General features: G+C 43.6%; 1 protein-coding gene across 1 annotated transcript in view; it reads left to right on the plus strand.

Moving 5' to 3' along the window:
• LOC101942508 (ubiquitin-conjugating enzyme E2 G1) overlaps window positions 1-24,723 on the plus strand; it is a 43,356-nt gene that overhangs the window by 12,850 nt on the left and 5,783 nt on the right. Inside the window, 3 exon segments of the mRNA XM_065573315.1 lie at window positions 15,842-15,944; window positions 22,783-22,880; window positions 24,091-24,269. Of these exon segments, the coding sequence (XP_065429387.1) occupies window positions 15,842-15,944; window positions 22,783-22,880; window positions 24,091-24,269 (380 nt within the window).

A 24,723-nucleotide genomic window follows, 5' to 3' on the forward strand; every position in this document is an offset into this window, starting at 1 on the left:
TAGGAACCCCTTTTGAAATATGGTATGAATTTAAATATCTACATTCATCACAGGCTGAAACAGCAGTGGTAACCGGTTTCAGAACGCAGGTAATTTTCAAGCTTTAGAACTTTGGAACAAAGTAAACTAAAACATGACTACTCAAAACCGTGTTCTGACCCTGCTATTGACAATCTGTTTGAAGATCCCAGTGGGATCCTAAAGCTCTAGCATGCAGTTTTGAAAGGGAAATAATAAACTCAGCAAACGTTTAAGTCTTAACATCCAATAGCACTTGTTCTACTTATATTTACTGTCGACACTCTTGGTTGTCTACCTTCATAAGCATAAGGCATATGTGTAGAGCATTATAATATGCCTGTTTTGTGACTTAATTGGGAACTATCTGAATTTTTATTAGTGAATTCAGTAGTAACTTGTTTAACACCTTACCAGTTGAACAGTGAGCTTGAGAGCTCAGGTCTTCCAAGCTCAAGTCTCTTTACAGATAAAATATCACTAAACGGAACAGATTATTGATAGTGTACTAGCAGTGGTGTACCTAAATCTAAACATGCATAGGGACTTGCTTAATGAAGTTAAACGTGATGAAATGATCTGCTGTTGAACTAACTATATTTTGTAGAAACAAAGACTGTGGAAAGGGGTATGAGGAGTCTGGCAGATAAGCATTATTCCAATCCCTGGATGGGGGAGTGAGGCATTGGAAGTGACTCCCAGGCAAGCAACTAGCTTAAGGTAAACTCCTCAAGCTGAGGACTAGGTCAGAAATGGTTTCCAGGACAGTGGATAGCACACATTGTTCCAAAAGGCTATCTTTAACAGGACAGTGTTATTGCCTGGACCAGGTCTCTGCAGCCTGTGGATTGAGTCAGCACAGGGTGGATATGGACAGTATGGCATGTTCCGGGAACACTTTAGTGGTAGCAGGAAACTACTTAAGCGTGTGACAGTTAATCTAAGGCCTTGGCTACACTTGGGGATTAACAGCGCTGCCGCGGCAGCACTGTGAAGCACAATTGTAGTCGCGCCACCAGCGCTGCAAGAGCTCTCTCACAGCATTGCAAGTACGCCACCTCTCCGAGGGACTAGCTTGCAGCGCTGTGAGCAAGCATGCAGCGCTGCGGGCGCTGATTACACTGGCGCTTTACAGCGCTGCGCTCGGGGTGGGGGGGTGCATTTTCACACCCCTGAGCGCAGCAAGTTGCAGCGCTGTACAGTGCCAGTGTAGCCAAGGCCTAAAGCTACTCAGAATGAGAACCAGTAGCTCTGTCATGGTGTGTGCAGGCAGACAAAGAGAGGATGCAGCTGAAGATGCAGATCTTAGTTATATACTACTTGAGATCTGCTATGATAATAGTCACAGCTTGATATGGCAAATACAAGCAGCTAGAAAATCAGACTTCAGTAGTCTGAGCCCTAGTGTTCAACAGTGCTGAATAGGTGGCTGTAGACTGGTATCTCTAGCCCTGGGTTTAATCCACTGAACCTGTTAATGAGAGATTTCAGAGAACTTAGCTTGTTCAATAATCAAACTATACTTTTATATCTAGTATTAAGCAGAGTAATGGCTCTTTACTGTAATGTAGTGCAGAGTGCTCTGACTTAAGTATTCGTGTGCAGTGGCGGGCTGTCTCAGTAGACGTTGAAAAGTTTAAATGCCATACATAGCTGCTGCATTTAGCCATGGGGCTCTTTCTGCTTAGTCACTTGGACACCCCTGCTTTGCTTTTGGTTTTGTATAAAGGTCTCTAGGCCTGTATAAAGGCAGTAATGGTGGGTAGGGGAATGCTTGTAGTTTGGTGTGCATTTAATTAACACTTGAACCAGGGTGGATTTGATTTAAAACACTAGTCAGGAAGGCTCTATTTAATAATCATGGATTTCTACATAAAAGTGCATTCTTCTTGGTTGTTATAACCTTAATACATATTCTTTACAACTTGGAGATGTAGGTTTCATTTTTAGAAGGTACACACTATACATTTCTAAAATTATTTATTTTGAAAACTTTTCGGATGAGTGTTTTTTTTTTTTTTTTTTTTTTACAGCTATATCAGAAAATGAATGATTGTTTAGTTATTTCATTTACCAAAGGTAACTGAAGCAGATAGGTCACCTCCCAATGACTTCATAAATATCTCCAATTCAACAGGTTAATCATTAATATTTGGAGGCTTTTCTTGCCATGCTGTATTAGGAGGAGAACATCACCAGACAGTTATATTGTTTTAGTTAACATTGTTTTAATTACGTATCCTGGATTTTTTTCTTCAACAGCAAACATAATTAACAAAACAAGCCTATAAATTTTTGAATTTAGTTAAACATTTGTTTTTTTAAATCAGGTTTGTTTTTTGTTTTTAACTAAAATAGTTAAATGAGATGGTTTAAAAACAACAACAAACTAAATCTACTGTGTCAGCCAAGTCAACATGGGAAACTTAAAATATTTGGCTTCTGCAGCTGACTCAATCATCTTCACCTTCATTTTCCTGTTTGTTCATAATCTGGAAAAGAAAAACAAGCTTTCATGCTTTTTCAGGCCCCAAATGACTTCTCAATTTGGAATGAATTAGTCCAAAGGAAGAAAATCTTTCTACATTGTCAGAAGAAGGTACTGCTGTTAAAAATGAGATGATGACTTCAAGAGTCTCTGAATCAAAGTGCTTAAGTGACTTCCACCAGTTCACTGGTGTGACTTTCTTTAAAACATCAGCAAACCTATTTCTTGAATGGTTCTTATTCCCAAACTGGGTCTCTTTTTACAGCCTACTGCCATTACAGGTTTTCCCTTCTAGTGAGAGAATGGTATGGAAGATCTCAAGTCAATGAGGGCTACACTCAGACCTCAAGACTTCTGGAATATGCTGCTCAAACAGTTCCACTTTTGTTTCTACTGCCTGTCCCTCCATTTTCACATTTATTTCCAGACTTCTCCTTCTCCAGATCTACTCCACACACAACCATCTTCTATTCATTGAACTCTTTGAAACTTTGCACTCTTGAAGAGAGGTAAGGGGTTGACTCTGTGTACACAAATCTGCAGAGGGACAATAGGGTTGAGGTCTGTTATTTCTTACCTCTATATATATTACTTAAACATTTTTGCTGTTAACAAGCATGTTATCTCTGGAGACACAAATCCACAGTTTGAGAACTGCAAAACTAAACATCTCTGGGATCTTATAGACTGAGCCCTGAGTCCCATTGGGTAAATAGAAAGGCTAACCTAAATAATCTATACAGAAGCCCCTGGAACCCCATAAGATGGGGTCCCTAATCCATGAACTCTTGGAACTCATTTACAAAACTTTCCTTAAGCATTTACATGAATATATGGTCTCACACTTTAGAATTTATAATTCCTATTCCATGATAGTTTTAATTAAAACTCTTATCTTTAGATAGGTTTGCTTTCTTTAAAAAGCATGGTTTAAAAAAAAAATTGTATCCACCCTGATGTGAACTATAGCCACAGCCCATGTACTATTTATATTAAAGGTGCCTTTCTGGCTGATTCCATAGGTGCAGCACAAACCAAAAACACCTTGTACCATAGAACTGAAGGCTGCAATCCTGACAATACAAGTAAATTGCAGCTTGCTTTAGTCACAAAGATCGTGTGTGTATAGTTAAAACACAATTGTGAACTCTAATTTCAAAAACTTAAATACAGAAAACTCTACCCAGAGCAAGAGGGCCAAGGAAGATAAGTGAGGTCCTTAAAACCAATTCTTGGTTGACTCTTGCTGCCTAGTGGTACAGGGAGGTTTCAAGCACTGGAGCCCTCCTCCTTAATTTGTTCATGTCACTACTGGGCCCTGTTTCATGGGAGTTCCCCTAACTCCGATGCATCTGTGCTTGGGAACAGCTTACCCCAGCTGTAAGCAGTAACTACTTCAGTTGGGAATTGACGTACTTATAAAGCACTATAAAACAGGCATGTTGTCTTCATCTGGTGCCTTTAAATGCAGAGTCCTTCAATCAGTAAAGGTCCCAGCCAGTACAAAACACAGCAGCCCATATGCATAACATTAGAGCTTGCTATGAACAAACACTCTGTGTATGCTCCTTCTCCTTGCGGGTGCTTTGCTCTGTTCAGTGGGGAGTTAATTCAGAGCTGGGTCAAGAGAGATCCTGATATTCAAAGTCCTCCATGGGACTGGCTCTAGCTATCTGGGACAGCCTAGTCCTCTATGATGGCTCACGAATGTTGCAGACAACTCTTATAACTGGGTCTAGACTAGACATCGGACTCCTGCAGAGTGAGTGACCAAGGGCGGCCACACTTCCAGAACCAAACACAAAATTAAAATTCTCTGACTTAGTTCTCCCTCAGTCTCATCATGCACAACACATCCACCCACTCACTGATGCATAAAATCAAGCTATTGCTTCCATAGCCTGTAGGACCAAAGTTAATGCCTGAAGAAAAGGCCAGAACAAGGATGTGTCTCTACTGCAGAGTTAGCTCAGGCTAGTTTAACTAAAGAGTGTGATCACAGTGCAGAATAACACTTGATCAGCACAGTAGCTGGATTAGCAGAAAAGAATAGGTGTATCCCCACTTCATTACTAGCTTAAGCAACAGCAGTACTCAAGGTTCACCTGAAAGGCAAGGAGTCTGAATCTGATGCTTAAAGAGCCAGTGAAGACACTCAAGGGGGGGGGGGGGGGGGGGAGAAATGTGGTGGTGTCGGGATAGATTGATAGAGGCTTGAGAGGAGTCCAGCAGGTCACGTGAAGCATCTCATCAATGAGGATGTAGAGATACAAGTGCTTGTGAAGGATTGAATAAGTTACCCTTGTAAATTTAAGGGTCTGATAGTTCAGAAATGCTGAGCCCTTGTAGCTCCTTTAAACAGTTCAGGGGGGCATTAATTTAAATCTCCAATTTGAATAATTCAAATAAGTCAGTAGGAAACCTTGACTTTTAAATCAATTTTAATTTTTTTGTACTTTGGTCTTGAGGGAGGGGGTGAGAGGTTGATTCTCATTGGCTTTTTAACTATTAAGACTCCTTGATTTGCAACTAAACATAGCCTTTACACTAAAGTTGTATTTTTGTTTTGCTAATCAGGAGGTTACAATAGATCTATACACACTTACTTAAGCAATTCTATAGCTTAACTTGCATTTATTCAGATTGTTTATTTTACTTTTTTTTTTTTTTTTTTGTCGGAAGATAAGTGAATGATCCATTATTTATTAGATTTAACTAATTGTGTTCAGCACTACTTGTATAGAGATCCAAATTCAATTAAATACACAAACACTTATATTAAATCTAATGTGAATGTGCTGGATACTTGAGTCTACTAAAACCATTTTGAATTTGAAACTAACAGCTGTATTATCTATAGTGAATTGTACTTTCTCATCACAAAGTTTCAGTATTTTTGAACATTCTCAGTCTCTCATCCTTCCTTTCCCCCCCCCCCCCAACTCCCACTTGTTTTCTTAACTTTAACTAGTCATTGACCCAAACTAGTGGAATAGACTAAAATGAAGAAAATATTCTCTCTGCACCTACTGTTACCAAAAGCCTTTCAGCACACTCTGGTTCCAGGTGCCTAGCCAGTGACTTCCACTAGTTTAAAACTTCAGCAGGAAACATGTGCTGCCTTGTGGCTTTTATATTGAGTTTAAATGATTTTTAATTATGGTAAGTTTAGACCTTATCATTGGCTGTTTTCAATTTTAATAGGTTTATTTTCTAAATATCTGTTTACATTAAAATCCATTTTGTCTAAAAAAAATTTTAAAAATCCACCCTGCCTAGACTTCAGCTAGTTGTCCTCAGTACCTCCTAAAAAATCAATCTAAGGACTTACTTAAAATCCTGCTTCTTAGTTTTTTCTAATGTAAAAAAAAAAAAAAAAAATGTAAGCTTTGCATCAAATAACTAGGAAGCAACTCCTGGTTAGTGAAAACTTTTTTGTATTTAAACTTGATAGCCCAACCTTTTCTTTCTTCTGAGGAAAGATTAAGGCCTTGTTCATGCAACACAAAACAAAGGACACAAATCCAACTTCGTCTGTTATTTTTGAAGATGTAGGCATTTCAGCTCATGTGGTGAGCTTTAAGGAACTGCCTTATCGAGTATCCACATAGATTCCCACCCCTGGTGCATGCGCACATGATCTGCATGAGTTCAGAATCTAACCAGCAGTAGCTGTATCTTACACACCCTCATGCCTCTCAAGGGCATAAAGGGTGGAGCAATCCAGATGCCACTCAGTTTCTTACCACCCATGACAATGAGATGGAAGGAGAACACTGAGGCTGTTCCAAGTACACTCAGTTTGAGGTGCATTTAAAAAAGCCTATGAAGGGACCATCTGACTCTGAAACTGTTCCAGCAAAAGTCTGTTGTGCACTCCTCAAACAGTCAGCAAATGCTCCAGATGTTAGAGAGGTAACCCCAGGCTCTGGGGATTAAAGACTTTACACATCAAAAGAGCTATGTATCAGTGGGTTTTGTTCAGTTACCCTCTTCGTGTTCTGATTCTCTGCATGAGCAACTTTAGGTTGAGGTAGCTGAACCGTTTTGAGGGTCTATTGACATAAGGGATTGAGGCGTAGGAGCAAGATGTCCCACACTATGGAGCCATGAAGTGAGAATGAGGTGGCCAGGATTGCATCTTATGTTGAGGCACGTGGAGCTAAGGAGGGGGCATCCACAGGGCTTAAGCTCTGTTCACCTCATTCTTCTGATTAGATAGAATGGGATGTCACTTTTCCTTAGCTTTCCTCTGTGTCTCAGGTGACAAAGTAGCAGCTCCCAGAGAAGGGCTTCTAGAAGATGCAGGTTAAGCTGAACAGTGAAGCTTGCCTATGGATGGTGCTATGCTCTATAGCAGGGGTCAACAACCTTCATTAATACACTCTAATTAAGGCTTCGCGTGCAGGTCATACATTTTAACGCTTTTTAGAAGGTCTCTCTAAAAGTCTATAATATATAACCAAACTACTGTTATATGTAAAGGGTGGCCTGCTGGGACTCCAGGCCCGAAAGCAAGATGAGCAAGGGCTGGAAACCAAGATTGGCAGCTGAGGTGAGTGGAGTAGGTGGCTGGTAGGCCTGAGCAGAGCTGGAGGCCTGGACCCTGTCTGTCTGCAAGACAGCCTCCAACCAGAAGCAAGGTGAGTGGAGCTGTGCGGTAGAGACCCCTGCTGGCGAGGGGCCAGCAGGCAGAAACCCCAGAGTGGTGGCAGGCCAAGCCTGCCACCACTCGGGGGTTTCTGCCCCTAGCTCCTGCCAGCCGAGGTCTCAGCCCGCTGCCAGCCTGGGGTTCCTTTCCCCCCAGGCCAGCAGCAGGTGCTGAGTTGGACCCACAGCGGGTCCCACAGGAGCTGGCAGCAGGAACTCCAGAGTGGCGGCGGGGCTGAGCAGCTCAGCCCACGCTGTGTGCCAGGAAAAATGGGCTCGCATACCAACTTTGGCACACGTGCTGTAGGTTGCCGACCCCTGCTCTATAGAGTAGTAGAACTTGATGAGGAGAAGTTGGTTCCAAGAAAGTGGTGTAATGTTTCCATGGCCAGTAACCAAAGTCTGATACTGTACTGGATTTAGAGCCTACAGATAGGAGTGAAACCTCCAGTAAAGGAGACAGGGTTCAAAAGAGATCCTCAAATCCCTAGATGTTGTAAAGGAGGATGGAAAAGAGGGGTTGTGTGCCAGGATAGAGTAATGCTGTGAGTCTGCAGCAAAGTCAAAAGTAGCAGAGGAAAATTCTTCTCAGTTCAGTACCAAGCCACATGCAATAGAGGGTACCAGGATTGATGGTACCAAAGGTAGTCACCTGTCAGCAAATGACAGTGCAGAGTTGGTACCAAAGCAGAAGTGATGTCTGCTTAGACGTAAATTCCCACCCAGTCAGTGGTGCTCAGGAGCAATCACCTACTCAACAGTGGCAACAGCTTTTTCTACCTTAAGACAAGTCTTCTCCTCCCCCCCCCCCCCCACACACACACACCATTCACCACATCAGATGTCCAGGCTCATCTAGGGTTACTATATTTCCACAATCAAAAAAAGAGGACACTGGGGGGGGGGGAGCCCTGCCCTGCCCCATCCACTCCCTCCCACTTCCCACCCCCTGCTGAGAACCTCCCCATCATAACTGCCGCCCCCCCCCCCCCCCCCAGACCCTGACTGCCCCGACCCTTATCCACTCACATGGGTGGCAGGGTTGTAGAAATTTTGGTGGTGCCCAGAACCTGCCCCCCCCCACCTGTCTAAAGTTCTGGGTGCGGGGTTGGGTGGGGAGAGGAGGTCTGGGGTGTAGGTCCTGGGCTGGGGATTAGGGTGCAGGAGGGGTGCAGGGTGCAGGCTCCAGGCTAGGGCAGGGGGTGGGTGTGCAGGAGGGGGTGAGGGGTGCAGACTCAGAGATGGAGTCTGGGGGTGGGAGGTGGTGCAAAGGGAGAGGGTGCAGGCTTTGGGAGGGAGTTTGAGGGCAGGAGGGGGTGTGTGGGAAGAGGGAGGGGGTGTAGGGGGGAGGGAGTTTGGGGATAAGAGGGGGTGCAAGGATGAGGGCTGTGGAGCTGAGGATGAGGGGTTCATGATGCAGGAGGGGGCTCAGGGCTGGGGCAGAGGATTAGGGTGCAGAGGGCTGGGGATGAGGGGTTTGGGGCATTGGAGAGGCTCGGGGCTAGGGTGGAAGGGCAGGGTAAAGGCAGCCTGCCTTGCCATTAGTGGATGGGGGGCACTAGGACCTGGGGGGCAGCAGACAGCAGTTGCTGCTGGCTCTGGCAGTACAAGCAGGCAAGGGAGAGGCAGGCAAAGGGGCAGGACCCTGCACAGGGTGGGGAGGCAGGTGGAGGCCAGGGACCCATCCAACCCTCCCTGGCTGCCCCCGCCCCCAGGACTCCCCTTACCATGCCAATGTCCATGTGTAGGCAAAACACACTGCAGGCAGCAGGGGAGGGCTCTGGCTGCTGGAGGCCAATGGGAGCGGCTCAATCAGGCCCAGCCGCCCAATCAGCAGCCACACCCCACATGGGTGGGAGTGGAGGGAAAAAATCATGGACCTTTTAACCTTGTTACCAATTCCTCCCGGATGGCTATTTAGAGACGCAAAAGCCGGACATGTCCAGGGAAATACAGACTGATAGTAACTTTAGGCTCATCCAATAACTTCACGAAGTCTGCCTCAAATGACTAGGTCCATGTCTGTCTTGACACCAAATGCAGACTTCACATCAGACTGTTCTCATTTCAGACACCCTTTGTCTTTCAACCATGTATGAAATTATAGATGGTTGTAAGAGTTTGACTCCTTCAGGAAAAGTTGGGGAGCAAACCTGCACCTCTGACTCAGGCTGTGTGGTCCCCTGTGGACTCAATCTCACAAATAAGATTGAAATAAGAGCAATAAGATTGTTCCCTTCACAAGGGGTAGAAGCTATCATTCGGATCTTGATATACATTGCTGCAGTACTGCCTGTCAACAGATGAGGCGTTTGCTTTTCAAATGCCCAGATGACCCTAAGCTGGGAGGAGTTGCAAGCACTTTGGAGGACAGGATTAGAATTCAGCTGGCCCTTGACAAATTGGAGGACTGGTCTGCATTCAACAATGAAATTGGGGGGGAAGAAGCACAAAGCACTTCACTTGGGAAGGAAAAATCAACTGCAAAATGGGGAATAACTGGCTAGGTGTTGTTAAGGTTCCTTCCCCACTTTGAACTCTAGGGTACAGATGCAGGGACCTGCATGAAAGACCCCGCCCCAAGCTTATTTTTACCAGCTTAGGTTAAAAACTTTCGCAAGGCACAAATTCCACCTTGCCTTGAACAGTATGCTGCCACCACCAAGTGATTTAGACAAAGAATCAGGTAAAGGACCACTTGGAGTCCTATTCTCTCCCCCTCCCCCCCCAAAGCCCTGCACCCCCTTTCCTGGGGAAAGCTTGAGAATAATATCGTCACCAGTTGGTACAAGTGAACTCAGACCCAAACCCTTGGATCTTAAGAACAATGAAAAATCAATCTGGTTCTTAAAAGAGAAATTTTAATTAAAGAAAAGGTAAAAGAATCACCTCTGTAAAATCAGGATGGTAAATACTTTACAGAATAACAAAAGATTAAAAAACGCGGAGGATTTCCCTTCTAAGCAAAACTTCAAAGTTACAAAAACAGGGAAAATCACAAGCTAAAACAAAAGATAACCTAACTCATTTCTTTGCTATTACTTACTATTTCTGCAATATTAGACGCTTAGCTTAGATGTATTTTCCCTGCCCTGGTTCCTTGTTGACTCTGGGAGACACAGACCACCTCCAGATTCGAAAGTTTCTCTTCTCTCCTCCTCCTCCTCCCCCTCCCCCCACTGGTCCTTTTGGTCAGGTGCCATCCAGGTTATCTGAGCTTCTTAACCCTTTACAGGTAAAAGAGGAATTAACCCTTTACAGGGTAAAGAGGGATTTTATGCTACCCTTAGCTGTATGTTTTATGACAGTGAAAAGGATCTGGGGGTTGAAGTGGATCACAAATTAAATGAGTCAACAATGTGGTGCACTTGACTAAGAATATTCATCTTTTTCACATGTTAACAGGAGTTCTGTATGTAAGACACAGGAGGTAATCGTCCTCTGCTCAGCACTGATGAGACAACAGTTTGAGGTACTGTGGTGCCTAGAATTGTCTACACTTCAGGAAAGATGTGGACAAATTTGAAAAGTCCAGAGGAAAGCAACACAAATGATAAAACATTTAGAAAACGTAATCTGAGGGAAGGCTAAAAAAGTCCTCTTTCTTCTTGAGAAAAGACCGGGGGGGAGGGGAGGAGAGAACCTGATAGGATAATATATTAAGGGTGGCTGTAAAGAGGTCTGTGAACAGTTATCTGGCATGTCTACTGAAAGTAGGACCAGAAGTAGTGGGTTTAATTTGCAGTAAGGGAGACTTACAACTTTCTAATTATAAAGCTAGGTAAGCTCTGGAATAGGCTTCCAAGGGAGGTTGTGGAATCCCTAACACTGGTGGGTTTTAAGAACAAGTTAAACACCTGTCAGGGATGGTCTAGGCATACCTGGTATTGCCTTAGCATTGGGGGCTGGATGACCTCTGAGGCCCTTCCAGCCCTACGTTTCTATGATGCTAAGGAGGGGCATGATCAACACCTATCAGGAAGAAATTCCTTTGTGGGAGCAGTATATTCAGAACTAAATTGACCTTTTAGCTCCATATATTGTGGGACACAACAGTCTAGTTCACCACATCAGCAGAAATAGCTCCTCTAATGCACAAATGGACTTAAACGCTTGAGAGCCATATCCTTTTGTGGGATTGGGGTTCCCACTCATGGATAACGTTGACCAACTAGAAGGCAAAATATAACATCTTCTGCATGGATGAGTGAGTCAAGCACCAGCTAAGATGCTTTTCTGATTCACTGGGGCAGCCACTTCATATATGCCTTCCCACCATCTCCACTCTTTCCCAGAGTCCTTTGGAAGGATGAGATGAACCATTTTGATACTCATAGCCACACCAGTTTTGATTTTTGGAACTCTTCCATCTTGCAGTTAACCACCTGTTGTTACCACCTCTTCTGGACATAATTTCACAAAACCATCTAATCCTTCATCCAAATTTGCAGTCTGCATCTAAGTTTCCTCTAAACTGCATGGCTGTGCGCTGCACAGCAGCCTCTTAAGCGCTGCTCAGGCTGCCTTGGGGAGAGATGCCCCAGCCTGAACCTGCCGGGGGAGGGGCACCCCTCCATCTGCCATGGCCAGAGGAGAGAGCTGGGGGAAGTTCTCTCTCTCCCCACAGTAGCGCTGGGGCAGTCTGTACCTCCCAAACCCCTATCCCCACCCCAGAGCCTGTAGCCCCAGACGGAGCCCTTTCCCTGCTTCTCAGCCCTACCCCGTCATATAAATTTTATTATGTGCACCAATATGCAGGTTGTCTCACACCACCTCCATATTGGGGCACATAACAAAATTCATTCTGCATGTGCGTTGGAAATATTAGAGGGAACACTGGCTCTGCATCTGACAGCTTGAATGCTGGTTGGTTGACTTCCATGGATAGAAGCTGCTTGGTACAGGTTCAGGACTTTCCGATTCGGAGCAGGTAAGTATCCACCAGGTTAAAATAGGCAAAAAAGGGAACATTGTCTTCATCCACTGGAGACTTCCATTCCTCAGACATTGAGCTATTAACTGGTTTGAGAGTCTACTTGGCCACAATATCGGCCTGTTATCCTCCCATACAAGATTTCTCAATAGTCCTAGATTCCTGAAACAGCAAATGTATTTCCTCTCTAGCCATTCTGTATGGGACTCCAGTATGGTCCTTGCTTCTGACAGAACTGCCTTTCAAACCGTGTCAGATTGTTTTACCTAGCAAGTAAGACTGCATTCTGAGTGGCAACTACTTCAGCTTGCAGGATGAGTGAGATAGAAGCTTTGGTGGTGGTCATTCTACTCTGTGTTGCAAGGACAGCAACTCTGAAACAACCTTTAGGCAAGGTCTTAAACTTTCACCTGAGTCAATACATTTAAAGGGGCAAAACTTCATACTTTAGATATTCTGGGAACTCTCTGATATGAATAGTGTTTTTTTAATATTAAAGAAATACTCTTTGGGGAATTATGCCATAATGGGCTACATTAATTTCCTGGATAGAGATTGGAGAATAAATGCTACCAGCATTGGTAGGGCCCATTTACCTGTGGATGTGATAGATGACAGCTTTTCTTGATTAGAGGAGGGGGGGGGGGGGGAAGCTAATGAGGTGGTGCAGTGTTAGACCTGGTTTTAGTAAGTAGTGAGAACATCTTAGAGCTGGCTGTCAGAAATAACCTTGGATCAAGAGTCAATTCAGTTGGAATTAAATAGAAGGATAATCAACCATGTTGTCACTTATGATTTTTTTTATTTCAAAAGAGCAGACTTGGGGGGAAATCAAGGGAATTAATTAAAGAAGTCAACTGAGCTGAAAAGCTCAGTGACTTAAATGTGAAGGAGGCTTAGTTTTTGTATAGCTGATTGGAAGAAACTCCATCTGAAATTGTCATTCTAAGCAAGGGGGGAAAAAAATTGTAGGGAAAGGCTGCTGACCCCACTGGATGAATGACCACCTCAGAAATTTAGGAGTAAGCAGAGAGCCTATAAAGAATGGAGAAGGGTTGATCCGCAAAGAAAACTACTTTGCGGAAGCTAGAAAATGTGGGCATAAAGTGAGATTTGCAAAGTCAAGCAGGATTAGTGCTTATCAAGGAAACTAAAATAGTGGGTTTTTTTAGTTTTATAAAGATGGATGAGGTCGGGCTGCTATGCTTTGTGGATGAGAAGGAGATTAAAGATAAACTAGGTGTGGGCCAAAACCTAAATGAATACTCAGTTTTCAATAATAGGGAGCATGAAGGCAGTGCAGCTGATAGAAATAAATGTCTAGAAATAGAAACCAAGCTCCAAGTTTTTCTTTCACCTTCCAGAATACTGAAATCTGGCATGTTAGACTGATAGTCAGTAGTAGTGGAGTTCCTCAAGGATGGATCTTTAGTGAAAATACTTATGACCGTGGCACAAAAAGTAGGTGTGCTAATGAAACTTGCTTATACAGAGTTGGGAGACGTTGTCAATACAGAGGAGGATGGGAATGTTCTACAGGAAGATCTGGATGACATCAAAACTTCATCCCACTTCTCACTGTAGTCCACAATACTACAGAGTGCAAGATCATGTACTTAAGCTCTAATTTCTGCTACAAGCATGGGACTCATCAGTTGGAAGCAACAGAGGAGGAGACACACCAGAGTATGTAGGTCAAACCTAGAATAACTATGAGCAACTAGTGTGATGTGGCTGTGAAAAGGCAAGTGCAATCTTAGGATGGCATTTCCAGTAGAGAGAGAAGTATGAATACCATTGTACAAGACACTGGGAAGACCTCATCTGGAATACTGTGTAAAATTCTGGTCATCCATATTTTAAAAAAAAAGGTACAGAAAGCTAGTAGGTCCTCCATTAACCTAATCATCCTATCTTATGAGAGGAAGACTGGAAGAGCTTGGCTTGTTTAGGCTAACAAAAAGAATGCTGAGAGGGGAATATGATTGCTCTTTATAAATTATATTGAGGGGTAAATACCAGGGAGGGTGAAGAGCTATTTAAGCTAAAGGACAGTATGACCACAAGAACAAATGGGTATAAACTGCCCATGAATATATTAAGATTGAAATTTAGCAGACGGTTTCTAACCATCAGAAGGGTGAGGTTCAGGAACAGACTCACAATAAGTTGTGGGGGCAGACAACTTGCTTAGCTTTTTAAGGCAGCTGGAGAAATAGGATGCAATTGAATTACAGGGTTGCTTGTGATGGTAGGGGGCAGGAGTCAACAGCCTTGGGGCTCACTTCTAGTTTCTTACATTCCTAAAGCTCATGTTTTTGGGGGCTTCAATCAGGTACTTGTGAGGAGCAGGAAGGGATTCTTCCTCTTCTCCTCCCTCCCCCCCAATATTCTGGGAAGTTTATCTCCTTGCCCTGAAGCATCAGGAATGGCCATGGCTGGAAATGGTACACTAGATGTGGTGGACCAGAGCTCTCAGGTGGCACTGAGCATTATCTCTTTTATGCACTTCGTTGGTTGGTTTGTGCTCTCATGCTCAGGGTCAAATTTATCACAATGTGGGGTTGGGAAGGGATTTTTCCCCTAGGTCAGATTGGCAGTGACCTTGTGAAGTCTTCACCTTCTCTGCAGCATGTGGGTACAGGTCATTTGCCAGGGTTATCTGCATTTACTTCACTTAATCATTTATCTGGAAACAAGGTGGCTTCAAGCACCCTCCTGCACCCCAACCCCCTTCTGACAACACAAATTACTAGACCACCCCAGGAGGGGGAACCAAATCCTGAGCCCTACTACCCTGGGCAGGGAAGGGGTCAAAGCTGAAGCGCAAGGGCTTCAGCCCCAGCCTGTAACCTGAGGGCTGAATCCCTGGGTGGTGAGGCTCAGGATTCAGCCCTGAGCCCCATAAAGTCTAAGCCAGACCTGACAACCCCATTAAATTGGGGTCATGACCCACTTTGGGGTTCTGACCCACCGTTTGAGAACTGCTGCCATAATGTATATGACCAGCCTGGAAGCACAACAAGCAAGATACAAATAGCCTCCCAGCAAATGCGGGGGACATAAAATACAACCCTGGCACTAGCCTCTTCTAGTCTTTCTCCCAACCCTAATCCCGCTAAACTACCTGTGGTCCTTGTGAACCACTATGTTGTGACTAAGTTGTAGGGACACTTAAGTGGTTCTCCTACTCTTCTGGATCCTGAGAGACTTTTCAGTTCCTTCAAAAGAAACAAATATTGATTAAAAATACTAACTTTTCAAATACAGCAAGAATAATCTCCCCAATCTTGCTCTTTGCTGTGTCTCATAAGGCTAAAATGTAACCTCCAACACTAGGAATACCACCCCACATAGTAAGTACCATTGCTATTGGGTCTGCAAGACGGACTACTGAATTACAAGTCCTCTAGCGTTGCCTGTTGAGCCTCAAACTTGTTCTGACACTTACCTTCTCAGGATTTCCCCCCTAGATCTTTGACTTTTTTCTTCTGGAGCAGGCAGATCAGGGATCATGACAGTAACGTCACTAGATACAGGACTGAGTCTAAGGACCTACTACATGTAAAAAATATTTGCAGATGATGCATTAAGGGACACCAGACCCCGACCAGTGATCTAAAAGTGACTCTTTTTATAACCAGTCCTCTTCCCAACCTCTGTAATATGATCTGCATACTTAACTAGTATAAAGTGCACAAAGGCTCACAAGTTTGTTTTCTTTTCTTTTTCTTTTCTTTTTTTTAAAACAGAGCTCAACAAAAATCCAGTGGAAGGTTTTTCAGCAGGTTTAATAGACGACAATGATCTTTACAGATGGGAAGTCCTCATTATTGGTCCTCCAGATACATTGTAGTAAGTACTAGCAATCTTAGTAAAACAGTGTGTACCCTAGCTTGTTTAAACTTCTGTGGTTAGAATCTCAGCAAATGTGTCATGATCACGTTAACCCTAGTTTAAGAGTAAGGTTTTAATAGCTTGGTGCTCTTTTCACAGCAGACATTGTAGTTGTTGGATTACTGGACATTTGCTGAGTCTTATATTGCAAATACCTCTAATAGCAAAACTATTTGCAAGTTCTGTGGAACATGGAAAATGATCCTTCATTGTGCATTTATTTGACTTCTCTTTGGGGAGGGGAGGGAATAGAGGAGCTTCTGGGATCCTCTATTTGCTCGTAAGAACGGCCCTACTGGGTCTGACTAAAGGTCCATCTAGCCCAGTAGCCTGTCTTCCAACAGTGGCCAACACCAGGTGCCCCAGAGGTAATGTACAGAACAGGGAATCAAGTGATCCTCCCCTATCACCCATTCCCAACTTCTAGCAAAGAGGCTAGGGACACCATCCATGCCCAACCTGGCTAATAGCCATTGATGGACCTATCCTCCATGAATGTACCTAGTTCTCTTTTGAACCCAGTTAGTCTTGGCCTTCACAACATCCTCTGGCAAAGAGTTCCACAGGTTGACACTGCATTGTATGAAGAAATACTTCGTGTTTTTTTTTTTTTTTTTTTTAAAACCTGCTGTCTTGGTTTCATTTGGTGACCCCCTAGATCTTGTGGTGTATGTAAATAAGGAAGTGTTTACTCTTTGTCCACATCCATCATGATTTTATAGATCTCTATCATATTTCTCCCATATTTCTGGTTAGTCACTTCTATTTTTTTCCAAGCTGAAAACTCCCAGTCTTATTGCTTCTCATATGGAAGCTGTTTCATAACCCTAATCATTTTTGTTGCCCCTTTTCTGAACCTTTTTCCAATTCCAATATCTTTTTTTGAGATGGGGGCAACCCCGTCTGCACGCAGTATTCAAGACGTGGGCATATCATGGATTTATATAGAAGCAATGTGATATTTTCTGTCTTATTATCTATCCCTTTCTTAACGATTCCCAACATTGTTGACTTTTTTGACTGCCACTGCACGTTGAGTGGATGTTTTCAGAGCACTATCTGCATTGACTCCCAGATCTTTCTTGAGTGGTAACAGCTAATTTAGACCCTCATTTTATATTTATAGTTGGAATTGTTTTCCAGTGGGCATTCCTCTGCATTTATCAAGATTGAATTTAATCTGCCATTTTGTTGCCCAGTCACCCATGTGCACTTAACCCTTTGTTTCCCCTAGTGTCACTAGTCAACTGAAGCCTTTTGAGTGCTACAAACATTACTTGGCTCTAACCATAATAAGTATATCCTTCATAGAATGTCAAAGACCAGTGGCACAAAAGGTTGAGACACTGGGAACTTGGTTAGCTGCAGCAGATAGCCACTGACTTCTTTTGTGCCTTGTCAAACCTTGTGTTCCATACTGTTTTTTACAGTGACTTTCCAAAGGGTGCCAAAGAAGACTTACTATGTTTGAGAGAGGCATTTTCCCCACGTGGCAACTCTCTACCTGGTTTAGCCTGCCAGTTGAACCAGTGTCATGGGGCATGGCAGCTACTGCGGCTGCCTACTGGCAGCTACTTGGGGTGTAAAAGAGGTAGTACCTCAAAGTCAGGACAGTCACACTTTGTTTCACTTTTTTCTTTCATCTTTGCTTTGCACCCAGCTCTGACATAAGAATGGTCATAATGGGTCAGTATCCTGTCTTCTGACAGTAACTGGTGTCGATGCATCGGGGAATGAACAGAACAAGGCAGTTATTGAGTGATCCATCCACTGAGCCACAACTGTAGTGTGGGTTGTATGCCTGACCATCTTGGCTAATAGCCATTGATGGATGTGTCCTCCATGTATTTATCTAATTCTTTGATGTTCACAACGTCCCCTGGCAAAGAGTTCTATAGGTTGACTGCATGTTTAGGTAAGTACACACAATGGCTATTAGCCAAGATGGTCAGGGATACTCACAGACACATGCTCTGCATGTCCCTAAACATCTGACCTCTAGAATCTGAGATTGGATGATAGGAGATGGATTGCTCAATAAATTGCCCTGTTCTGTTGATTCCCTCTGAAGTATCTGGCAGTAGTCCCTTTCAGAAGATGATACTGGGCTAGATGGGCCATTGGTCTGACCCAGTGTGGCCATTATGTGAGTGAAGGCTGTGAAGTGAGGACAAGTTTAAAAAAACATTCAGAGTGCAACTATCCTGATTTTTTTCAGAAGTGCTCCTTCTCCTTCTACACCCATATAATCAATCTCTGATAGTAGCTTCTCAAGCCATTTCCCCCATATCTAATGGGGTGAAACTGGCTGCATGCTGGCATCAGTCCTCTTGAGTCTCTTCACAGCCATTCTGAATTATGCAACTGACAACCTTCAAAAGGGCATTTACATAAGTGCTTTATGTATGGGGCCCTACCAAATTCACAGCCATGGAAGAACGTGTGTCAGATCATGAAATTTGGCCTCCCGCTGTGAAATGTGGTCTTATGTGCTTTTACCCTATACTATACAGGTTTCATGAGGAGACCAGTGCTTCTCAATCTGGGGGTCCTGACCCAAAAGGAAGTTGCAGGGAGGGTATAAAGTTATTTTACAGGGCTTGTGGTATTGCCACCCTTACTTCTGCACTTCCTACAGAGCTGGGCAGCCAGAGAGCAGTGGCTGTTGGCTGGGTTTCCAGCTCTGAAGGCAGCACCCCAGCAGCACAGAAGTGAGGGTGGCAATACCATACTAGGCCACCCTTATTTCTGTGTTGCTGCTTTCAGAGCTGGGTAGTTGGAGAGTGGCAGGAGTGCTGACTAAGGGCCCAGCTCTGCAGGCACAGAAGTAATGGTGGTAATATCCTATTATGCCATACTTATTTCTGCGCTGCTGCTGGCAGTGGCTCTGCCTTCGGAGCTGGGCTCCCAGCCAGCAGCTGCTGTTCTCCAGCCGTGAAGGCAGCACCGCTGCCAGCAGCAGCACCGAAATAAGGGTAGCAGTACTGTAACACGCTACAATAACCCTGTGAACCCCCATCTCCTTCGTGGGTCAGGACCCCTACAATTACAACACTCTAAAATTTCAGATTTAAGTAGCTGGAACAATGAAATTTACAATTTTTAAAATCCCATGACCATAAAATTGACCAAAATGGATCATGAATTTGGTAGGGCCCTATACATAAAGCAAAGAACTGGTAGAAAACTTCAGTCTCCAAAAGCTTATGATAAAAGTCCTCAAGGAACTAGTATGTTGAAGCCCTTTTTGTGGATCATTGTGCTCTACTTAATAGTGGAAGTGATCTACAGCTTATCCTGGACAGGCTCTCTGAGGCAGCTAAACAATTAGGATTCACCATCAACCTGGGAAAAAAAATGAAATCCTCTTCTAACAAGTCCCATCAACCACTGCACAAACATCACCCTCAATGGTATAAAGAATGTCAAACATGTCACATATTGTGATAGTACCATCCCAAGTGATGGTTCCCTGGTTCAAGAAATACCAAACAGAAAATGAAAGGCAGTCCAGGCTTTTTGAATCGTTCATCATAGGATACTCAATCAGCAGATTATCACCGTCATCCAAATGGATGTACAGTGTAGCATCCCTTTATACAGGCATGAGAAATGCTGTCTTCGCTCTCTTCTGAAGGTCTGCTGGCAAGACCAAGTATCAAATTTTTCATCCGGGCGGCGGGGTGTGGAAAAATGGAATAAACCACATTGAGACAAATGATTATCAGAAGCTCAGTTTGGATGGACAGGTCACATCAGAAGTGGGGGTGCTGGACTTTCTGGGGCATATAAGATGAGTTGTAACTCAAAGCGCAGCAAGAGGTGGTCAGCGTAAGTGCCTCAGCCAGCCTTAAGCAGCATCTCAACTCATGGGGCATAAGTGGTGTGTGTGGGTTTTTTTTTTTTTCCTCTCCCTGTGAAAACAGAGCCAGGGATAGACCTGAATGGAGAGCAACTATTCAGGGTCTTAAACATTTTGAGTGACGGTCATGGGAAGAAGAGAATATTTTTGGGTGGGGGGGGTGAAGGTGGGTAGGAAGAGCCAAGCATCATGCCATGTCTCCAGTGGGAGCATGCCAGTAGGACATCTGTTTGCAACCTTGCTGCTTGCCAGTTGAATTACACAGACACCAGATACCATGACATAATCTTCATAACGGCAGACAGACATATGTAAATCATAGTTCAGGTGGCACTTTGTAGCTATTGATTTGCTTATAACTACATCTGGGGGCTGTAACTTGTTAGGTTCTCACCTTTTTGTTTTCTTTCTCCTCCTTCTCCTGCGTGTCTGTGTGGAGAAGGGTAACCACCTTCTGCTAGGTATTCACTAGGCCAGGGGATTATCAAACTTTTTTGCTGGGGCCCCCTTTGAAAATATTTCAGGCAGTTGACACCCCTGCCCCTAATACTATGCCTCCCTTACTTCTGTGTTGCTGCTGGCAGTGGCTCTGCCTTTAGAGCTGGGCACCTGACCAGCAGCTGCTGCTCTCTGACTGCCCAGCTCTAAAGGCAGCACAGAAGTAAGGGTGGCAATTCTGCAATCCCTCCCTCATCTCCCCTGCTTTCCCCCCCCCCCCCCCCCAATGGCCTTGTGATCCCCTTTTGAGTCAGGACTCACAGTTTGAGAAATGCTGCCTTATGCTCAGGCAAACAAAGTAGTATCCTGCTTTCTCTGAGAAGCTTCCTGCCCCCATCCCAGCCTGTTAGTGGAGCAGCCAGGACTAATCCCTTGCCTATAGTACAGATTTGCCTGCTGCAAGGGATTGCTAAGCATCTGCAGCAGGGAAAGGACAGCAGCTGCTTCAGTGAGGGAGGCATTGCCCCTACGTGACTGATTGAGGCAACTGTCTCTAAGTTTCAGGGCTCAGAATGCTGGGAGCTTACAATAAGATTCTGTCACTTTGCAACTTAGCACCCAGGTTGGATGCCACGGGTTTAATTTCACTGCTGCACTCGATTCAATTTCCTGTTCTCAGGAAATGGGCTATTCTGACTATCACTCAACTTTTCAGTTCCCTTATGAAGTCCGCACCGCTTGTTTAAGATCTAAGTGAGTCTGGATCAAACTAAAAGAACCCTGGGTGCTTGACTCATTCCTCTGCTATAACCATTAGACTATGCAACTTAATTACTTTGCTCACACAGAACCTATCTTTCTAGCTTGCTCCCATAAGCATCTGGATTCAGCAGCCAGTCCTGTCTTGTCAGTCCTGTTCACTATGCCCATGGGAAACACCTGTTATGAGTCACTACATTTGACAGGGCAATAAGTATAAACTGCAAAGTTGTAGTTTATAAAGGTACAGCAGCTTGCATATGGCAATAGCCTTTCTAATTGAATGGGTTAAAGGCTTATTGTTGGCTCAGTGCATGACTCAGAATACTGCATTCTTCTTTAGGGACTTGAGTTCTAGATTTGTTTTTAAAAAAAAAAAAAATCTCCCAGCTGGGTGCATCAGTGTTGCAAAAAAATTACCAAGAGGGTATTGAGCTTTAAAAGGTTCTACCATTTACAGTACCCAGGCCCCTAATTCAATGTTTTCCTCCAGGGATTTGGGATTTCTTGATGGCACGCTAATATACAAATAGTGCAAAGGTGTTGAGTATTTAGCCATCTCTTCATGAACACCACTCTGCTGCTTCAATCTTTTTCCTCTTTATATTGAGGCAGTAACTTGCCTATCATGAGTGTCCAACATCTAATCAATGTCTCCTCTTCAAATTGTAGTCTCTTAATCTTCATTAGAAGTCCAAGCCTTTTTAAGCTCTAGCTGACAATGATGGCAACTGCAGAGGAGCTTGTCATAGTAGTCCACTCATAGCACTAGAGTCGCAACAACCTCCTCTCCCAACTTCCAATGCCAGGCCTTCTCTACTGAAACTGAACGTCTACTCCATGAAGTAGTAGGAATAAGGGCAGTGTGTGGTAAGAGGAAATAAGCTTTAACGTGACACCTTTGCTTGTTTCTAGCTATGTAGGGATTCACACTTACCAAGACCATATCTTCCTTGGCTTCAAACCTCCGTACTTAGACTCAAATTTAACTGATCTGGTGGTTTAAGTACATTTGTACCTAATTCTGTTTAACTCCAACCCAGTTAAATTGGTCAAAATATAGATTCTCTGTTAATGCTAGAAAATAACTTGGTTGTGCTGGTAATGAGCCCTTGATATCAGAGTGCAGAAATCCTTCATTGGAAGCATCGGTCAAGAATGATGGTGCTAAGGGTCCCGAGAACACTGTTTAGACTATTGATTTGGCAAATTTCCCTGAGATTCCTTGACTTAGTAGGTACTTCTAAATCTGAGTATTGCACCAGTAAACCTAGCTATAGATCAGACCTGTCCACTGATGAGGTGACCCACATGTGGAACATGAACAGGTATCAGGGTTCTATGCTTGCTTTTTCTTCTGGGAGTTGAATTGGGGGTATTGATGGGATCCCCAGTCATGAGACGGCAGTGGGAGCCTGGAAGCTAACTTGTAAGCCGTGACTCTAAATGTTCACTTCCTCACTTAGCTAGCTGGGAGCTCTATGGAATTTTGAGTTAAAATGACACTTTGTCCTCTGGAAAAATAAAATACTCCTAAACATTGTAGTCTGAGTATTTGGAGGGGATGGCGAGTAGCTTGTAAAAAGCTATCCATCCATTGTGTATGCTAATGCTATTACTATGAATGCCAGTGTTACAAACTGTTTAAATCTAATATAGATTAAAGTGTCATCTGACTCAATTTCCTAGTTTTGGACTTGCAAAGATCTACTTACTGATAATTCTTTAATTCCCCAGTGAAGGTGGCGTCTTCAAGGCTCATCTCACTTTTCCAAAAGACTATCCTCTCAGGCCGCCGAAAATGAAGTTCATCACAGAAATCTGGCATCCAAATGGTAAGAATTTGCTACAGTTTTAGCTTTCTGTACTTCTTAGTCACATCTTCAGTTTCATTTACAAGATTAGCCAGAGTTGTGTCCTGTGTTGTAAGAAACCTGTAACAACACCCCCCCCCCCCATTTAGCTAACTGCCACTTGTTGTAATATACTATTTCTCCTCTCCATACTTGACACTTCACTGGTCTCAAGGTCTGTTCTCCAAGCATCTGCATCAGTCTTCCCAAGGTTTAGGCAGTATGTATTGATGGGCAGTGTCTGGCCCAGACAGATTGCTGGGGCCATCTCCTTAATGTAAGTCTCTGGTCTGGGGAAAAAAATGGATCCTAGGGTTAACTTTACATCACTGGCTTGGCAGATACAAGCTGGAAGGTGAGAAGAAGCGATTTCCATCCCTGGTGTCTTCTGAAGACACTGCTCCTATAGTCACACCATAATTGGGCTGAAGAACTTTACTGAGTTCTGTAAATCTGTAATACAGCTTAGCAGCAAACCAGCACAAAATGCCTCCATTGGAGGCGGGGAGAGAGGGAGGCCTAATAGTGACATCAAGTCAAATCCCAACTTTCACACGTATTGACGGACCTCCATAGGGAAGATGCTGCTTTATACCCACTCCTTAAGATACTGAACACCTGCCCTGCCAGGGGGTTGCTGGCTGTACATCTAAGACTCTGAACTCAGATTTATGCTTTCAGATGGGGGAAAAATAGCCACTAAACTGAAAATGGAGATATCAAAATGGTCCACAGGGCCACTTAGTTTTCCATGTGTTATTTCATGGATCAGATCAGTGATGTGAATAGTCTACAGCTATACTATAACCTTTTTGATATGAAAAAGGTGAATATCTGATTTTGTAGAACTCTGAAAGGGCTACAATTAAACTGTCCAAGTACTCAGTGTGCCCATATTAAGGCAGATATTTGCTTTAAATAAACTAGACGAGGGCAGGTCTGCTGTCTCTTGCCAAATTTCTTTCTTTTTTTTTTTTTGCAACTTGTTTGTAAGAAGTCCTCAAACAGTGATACAAACTTGACAGTGTCTTGAAAGAAAATGTCTTTCCTGAAACTTTCCACAGCTAACTGTTTTGAAGGTACTTAAATAGAAGACTTGTTTGGATGGAGAATAGCATCCCCATATAATATCTTGAAGCCAGCAATTTAATCACCACTGAAATGTACCTAATGTGACTGCTTGACTTTGTAGTTGACAAGAACGGTGATGTCTGCATTTCCATTCTTCATGAGCCTGGAGAAGACAAATATGGCTATGAAAAACCTGAGGAACGCTGGCTTCCCATCCACACAGTCGAAACTATAATGATTAGTGTCATTTCTATGCTGGCAGATCCCAATGGTGACTCGCCTGCTAATGTCGATGCAGCGGTAAGACTCCTAGTTTGTAAATACAGTGGTGCTATGTGTAGCAGAAAGCTTACTTCATTCTAAATGCGAAAACCTGAAGGGCATATTTTATGACTTGGTAAGCATGGTATTAGATGACTGATAAGCAAAGACTGTCCTCTTGCCCAGTAAAAATGTACATGTAATGAAGCTTAAAAGCTAGAGTGTCTGAAATTCAGCCCCAGAATTGCTTTGAGGATTACTTTTTCTTGATAAACAAGTATTGGTTGCTAACTACAGACAAATCCTCCTGCTTTATAGGCTGAACGAGGCAAACACTGAAGCAGACTTGTCAGATAGCAACTTGCACAGGATACAGAAACAGGCAGGGTAGAGACTTTCTGCATTACATTTTGAGGCTTGGGTGCTCAAATGTAATAAGAAAACTTCAGCTATCTCCATAGCAATGAAGCTTCATGTAAGTGGCTATATGACT

This window comes from Chrysemys picta, chromosome 19, assembly GCF_011386835.1.
Source record: "Chrysemys picta bellii isolate R12L10 chromosome 19, ASM1138683v2, whole genome shotgun sequence".
In the NCBI taxonomy this organism is placed as follows: Eukaryota; Metazoa; Chordata; order Testudines; family Emydidae; genus Chrysemys; species Chrysemys picta.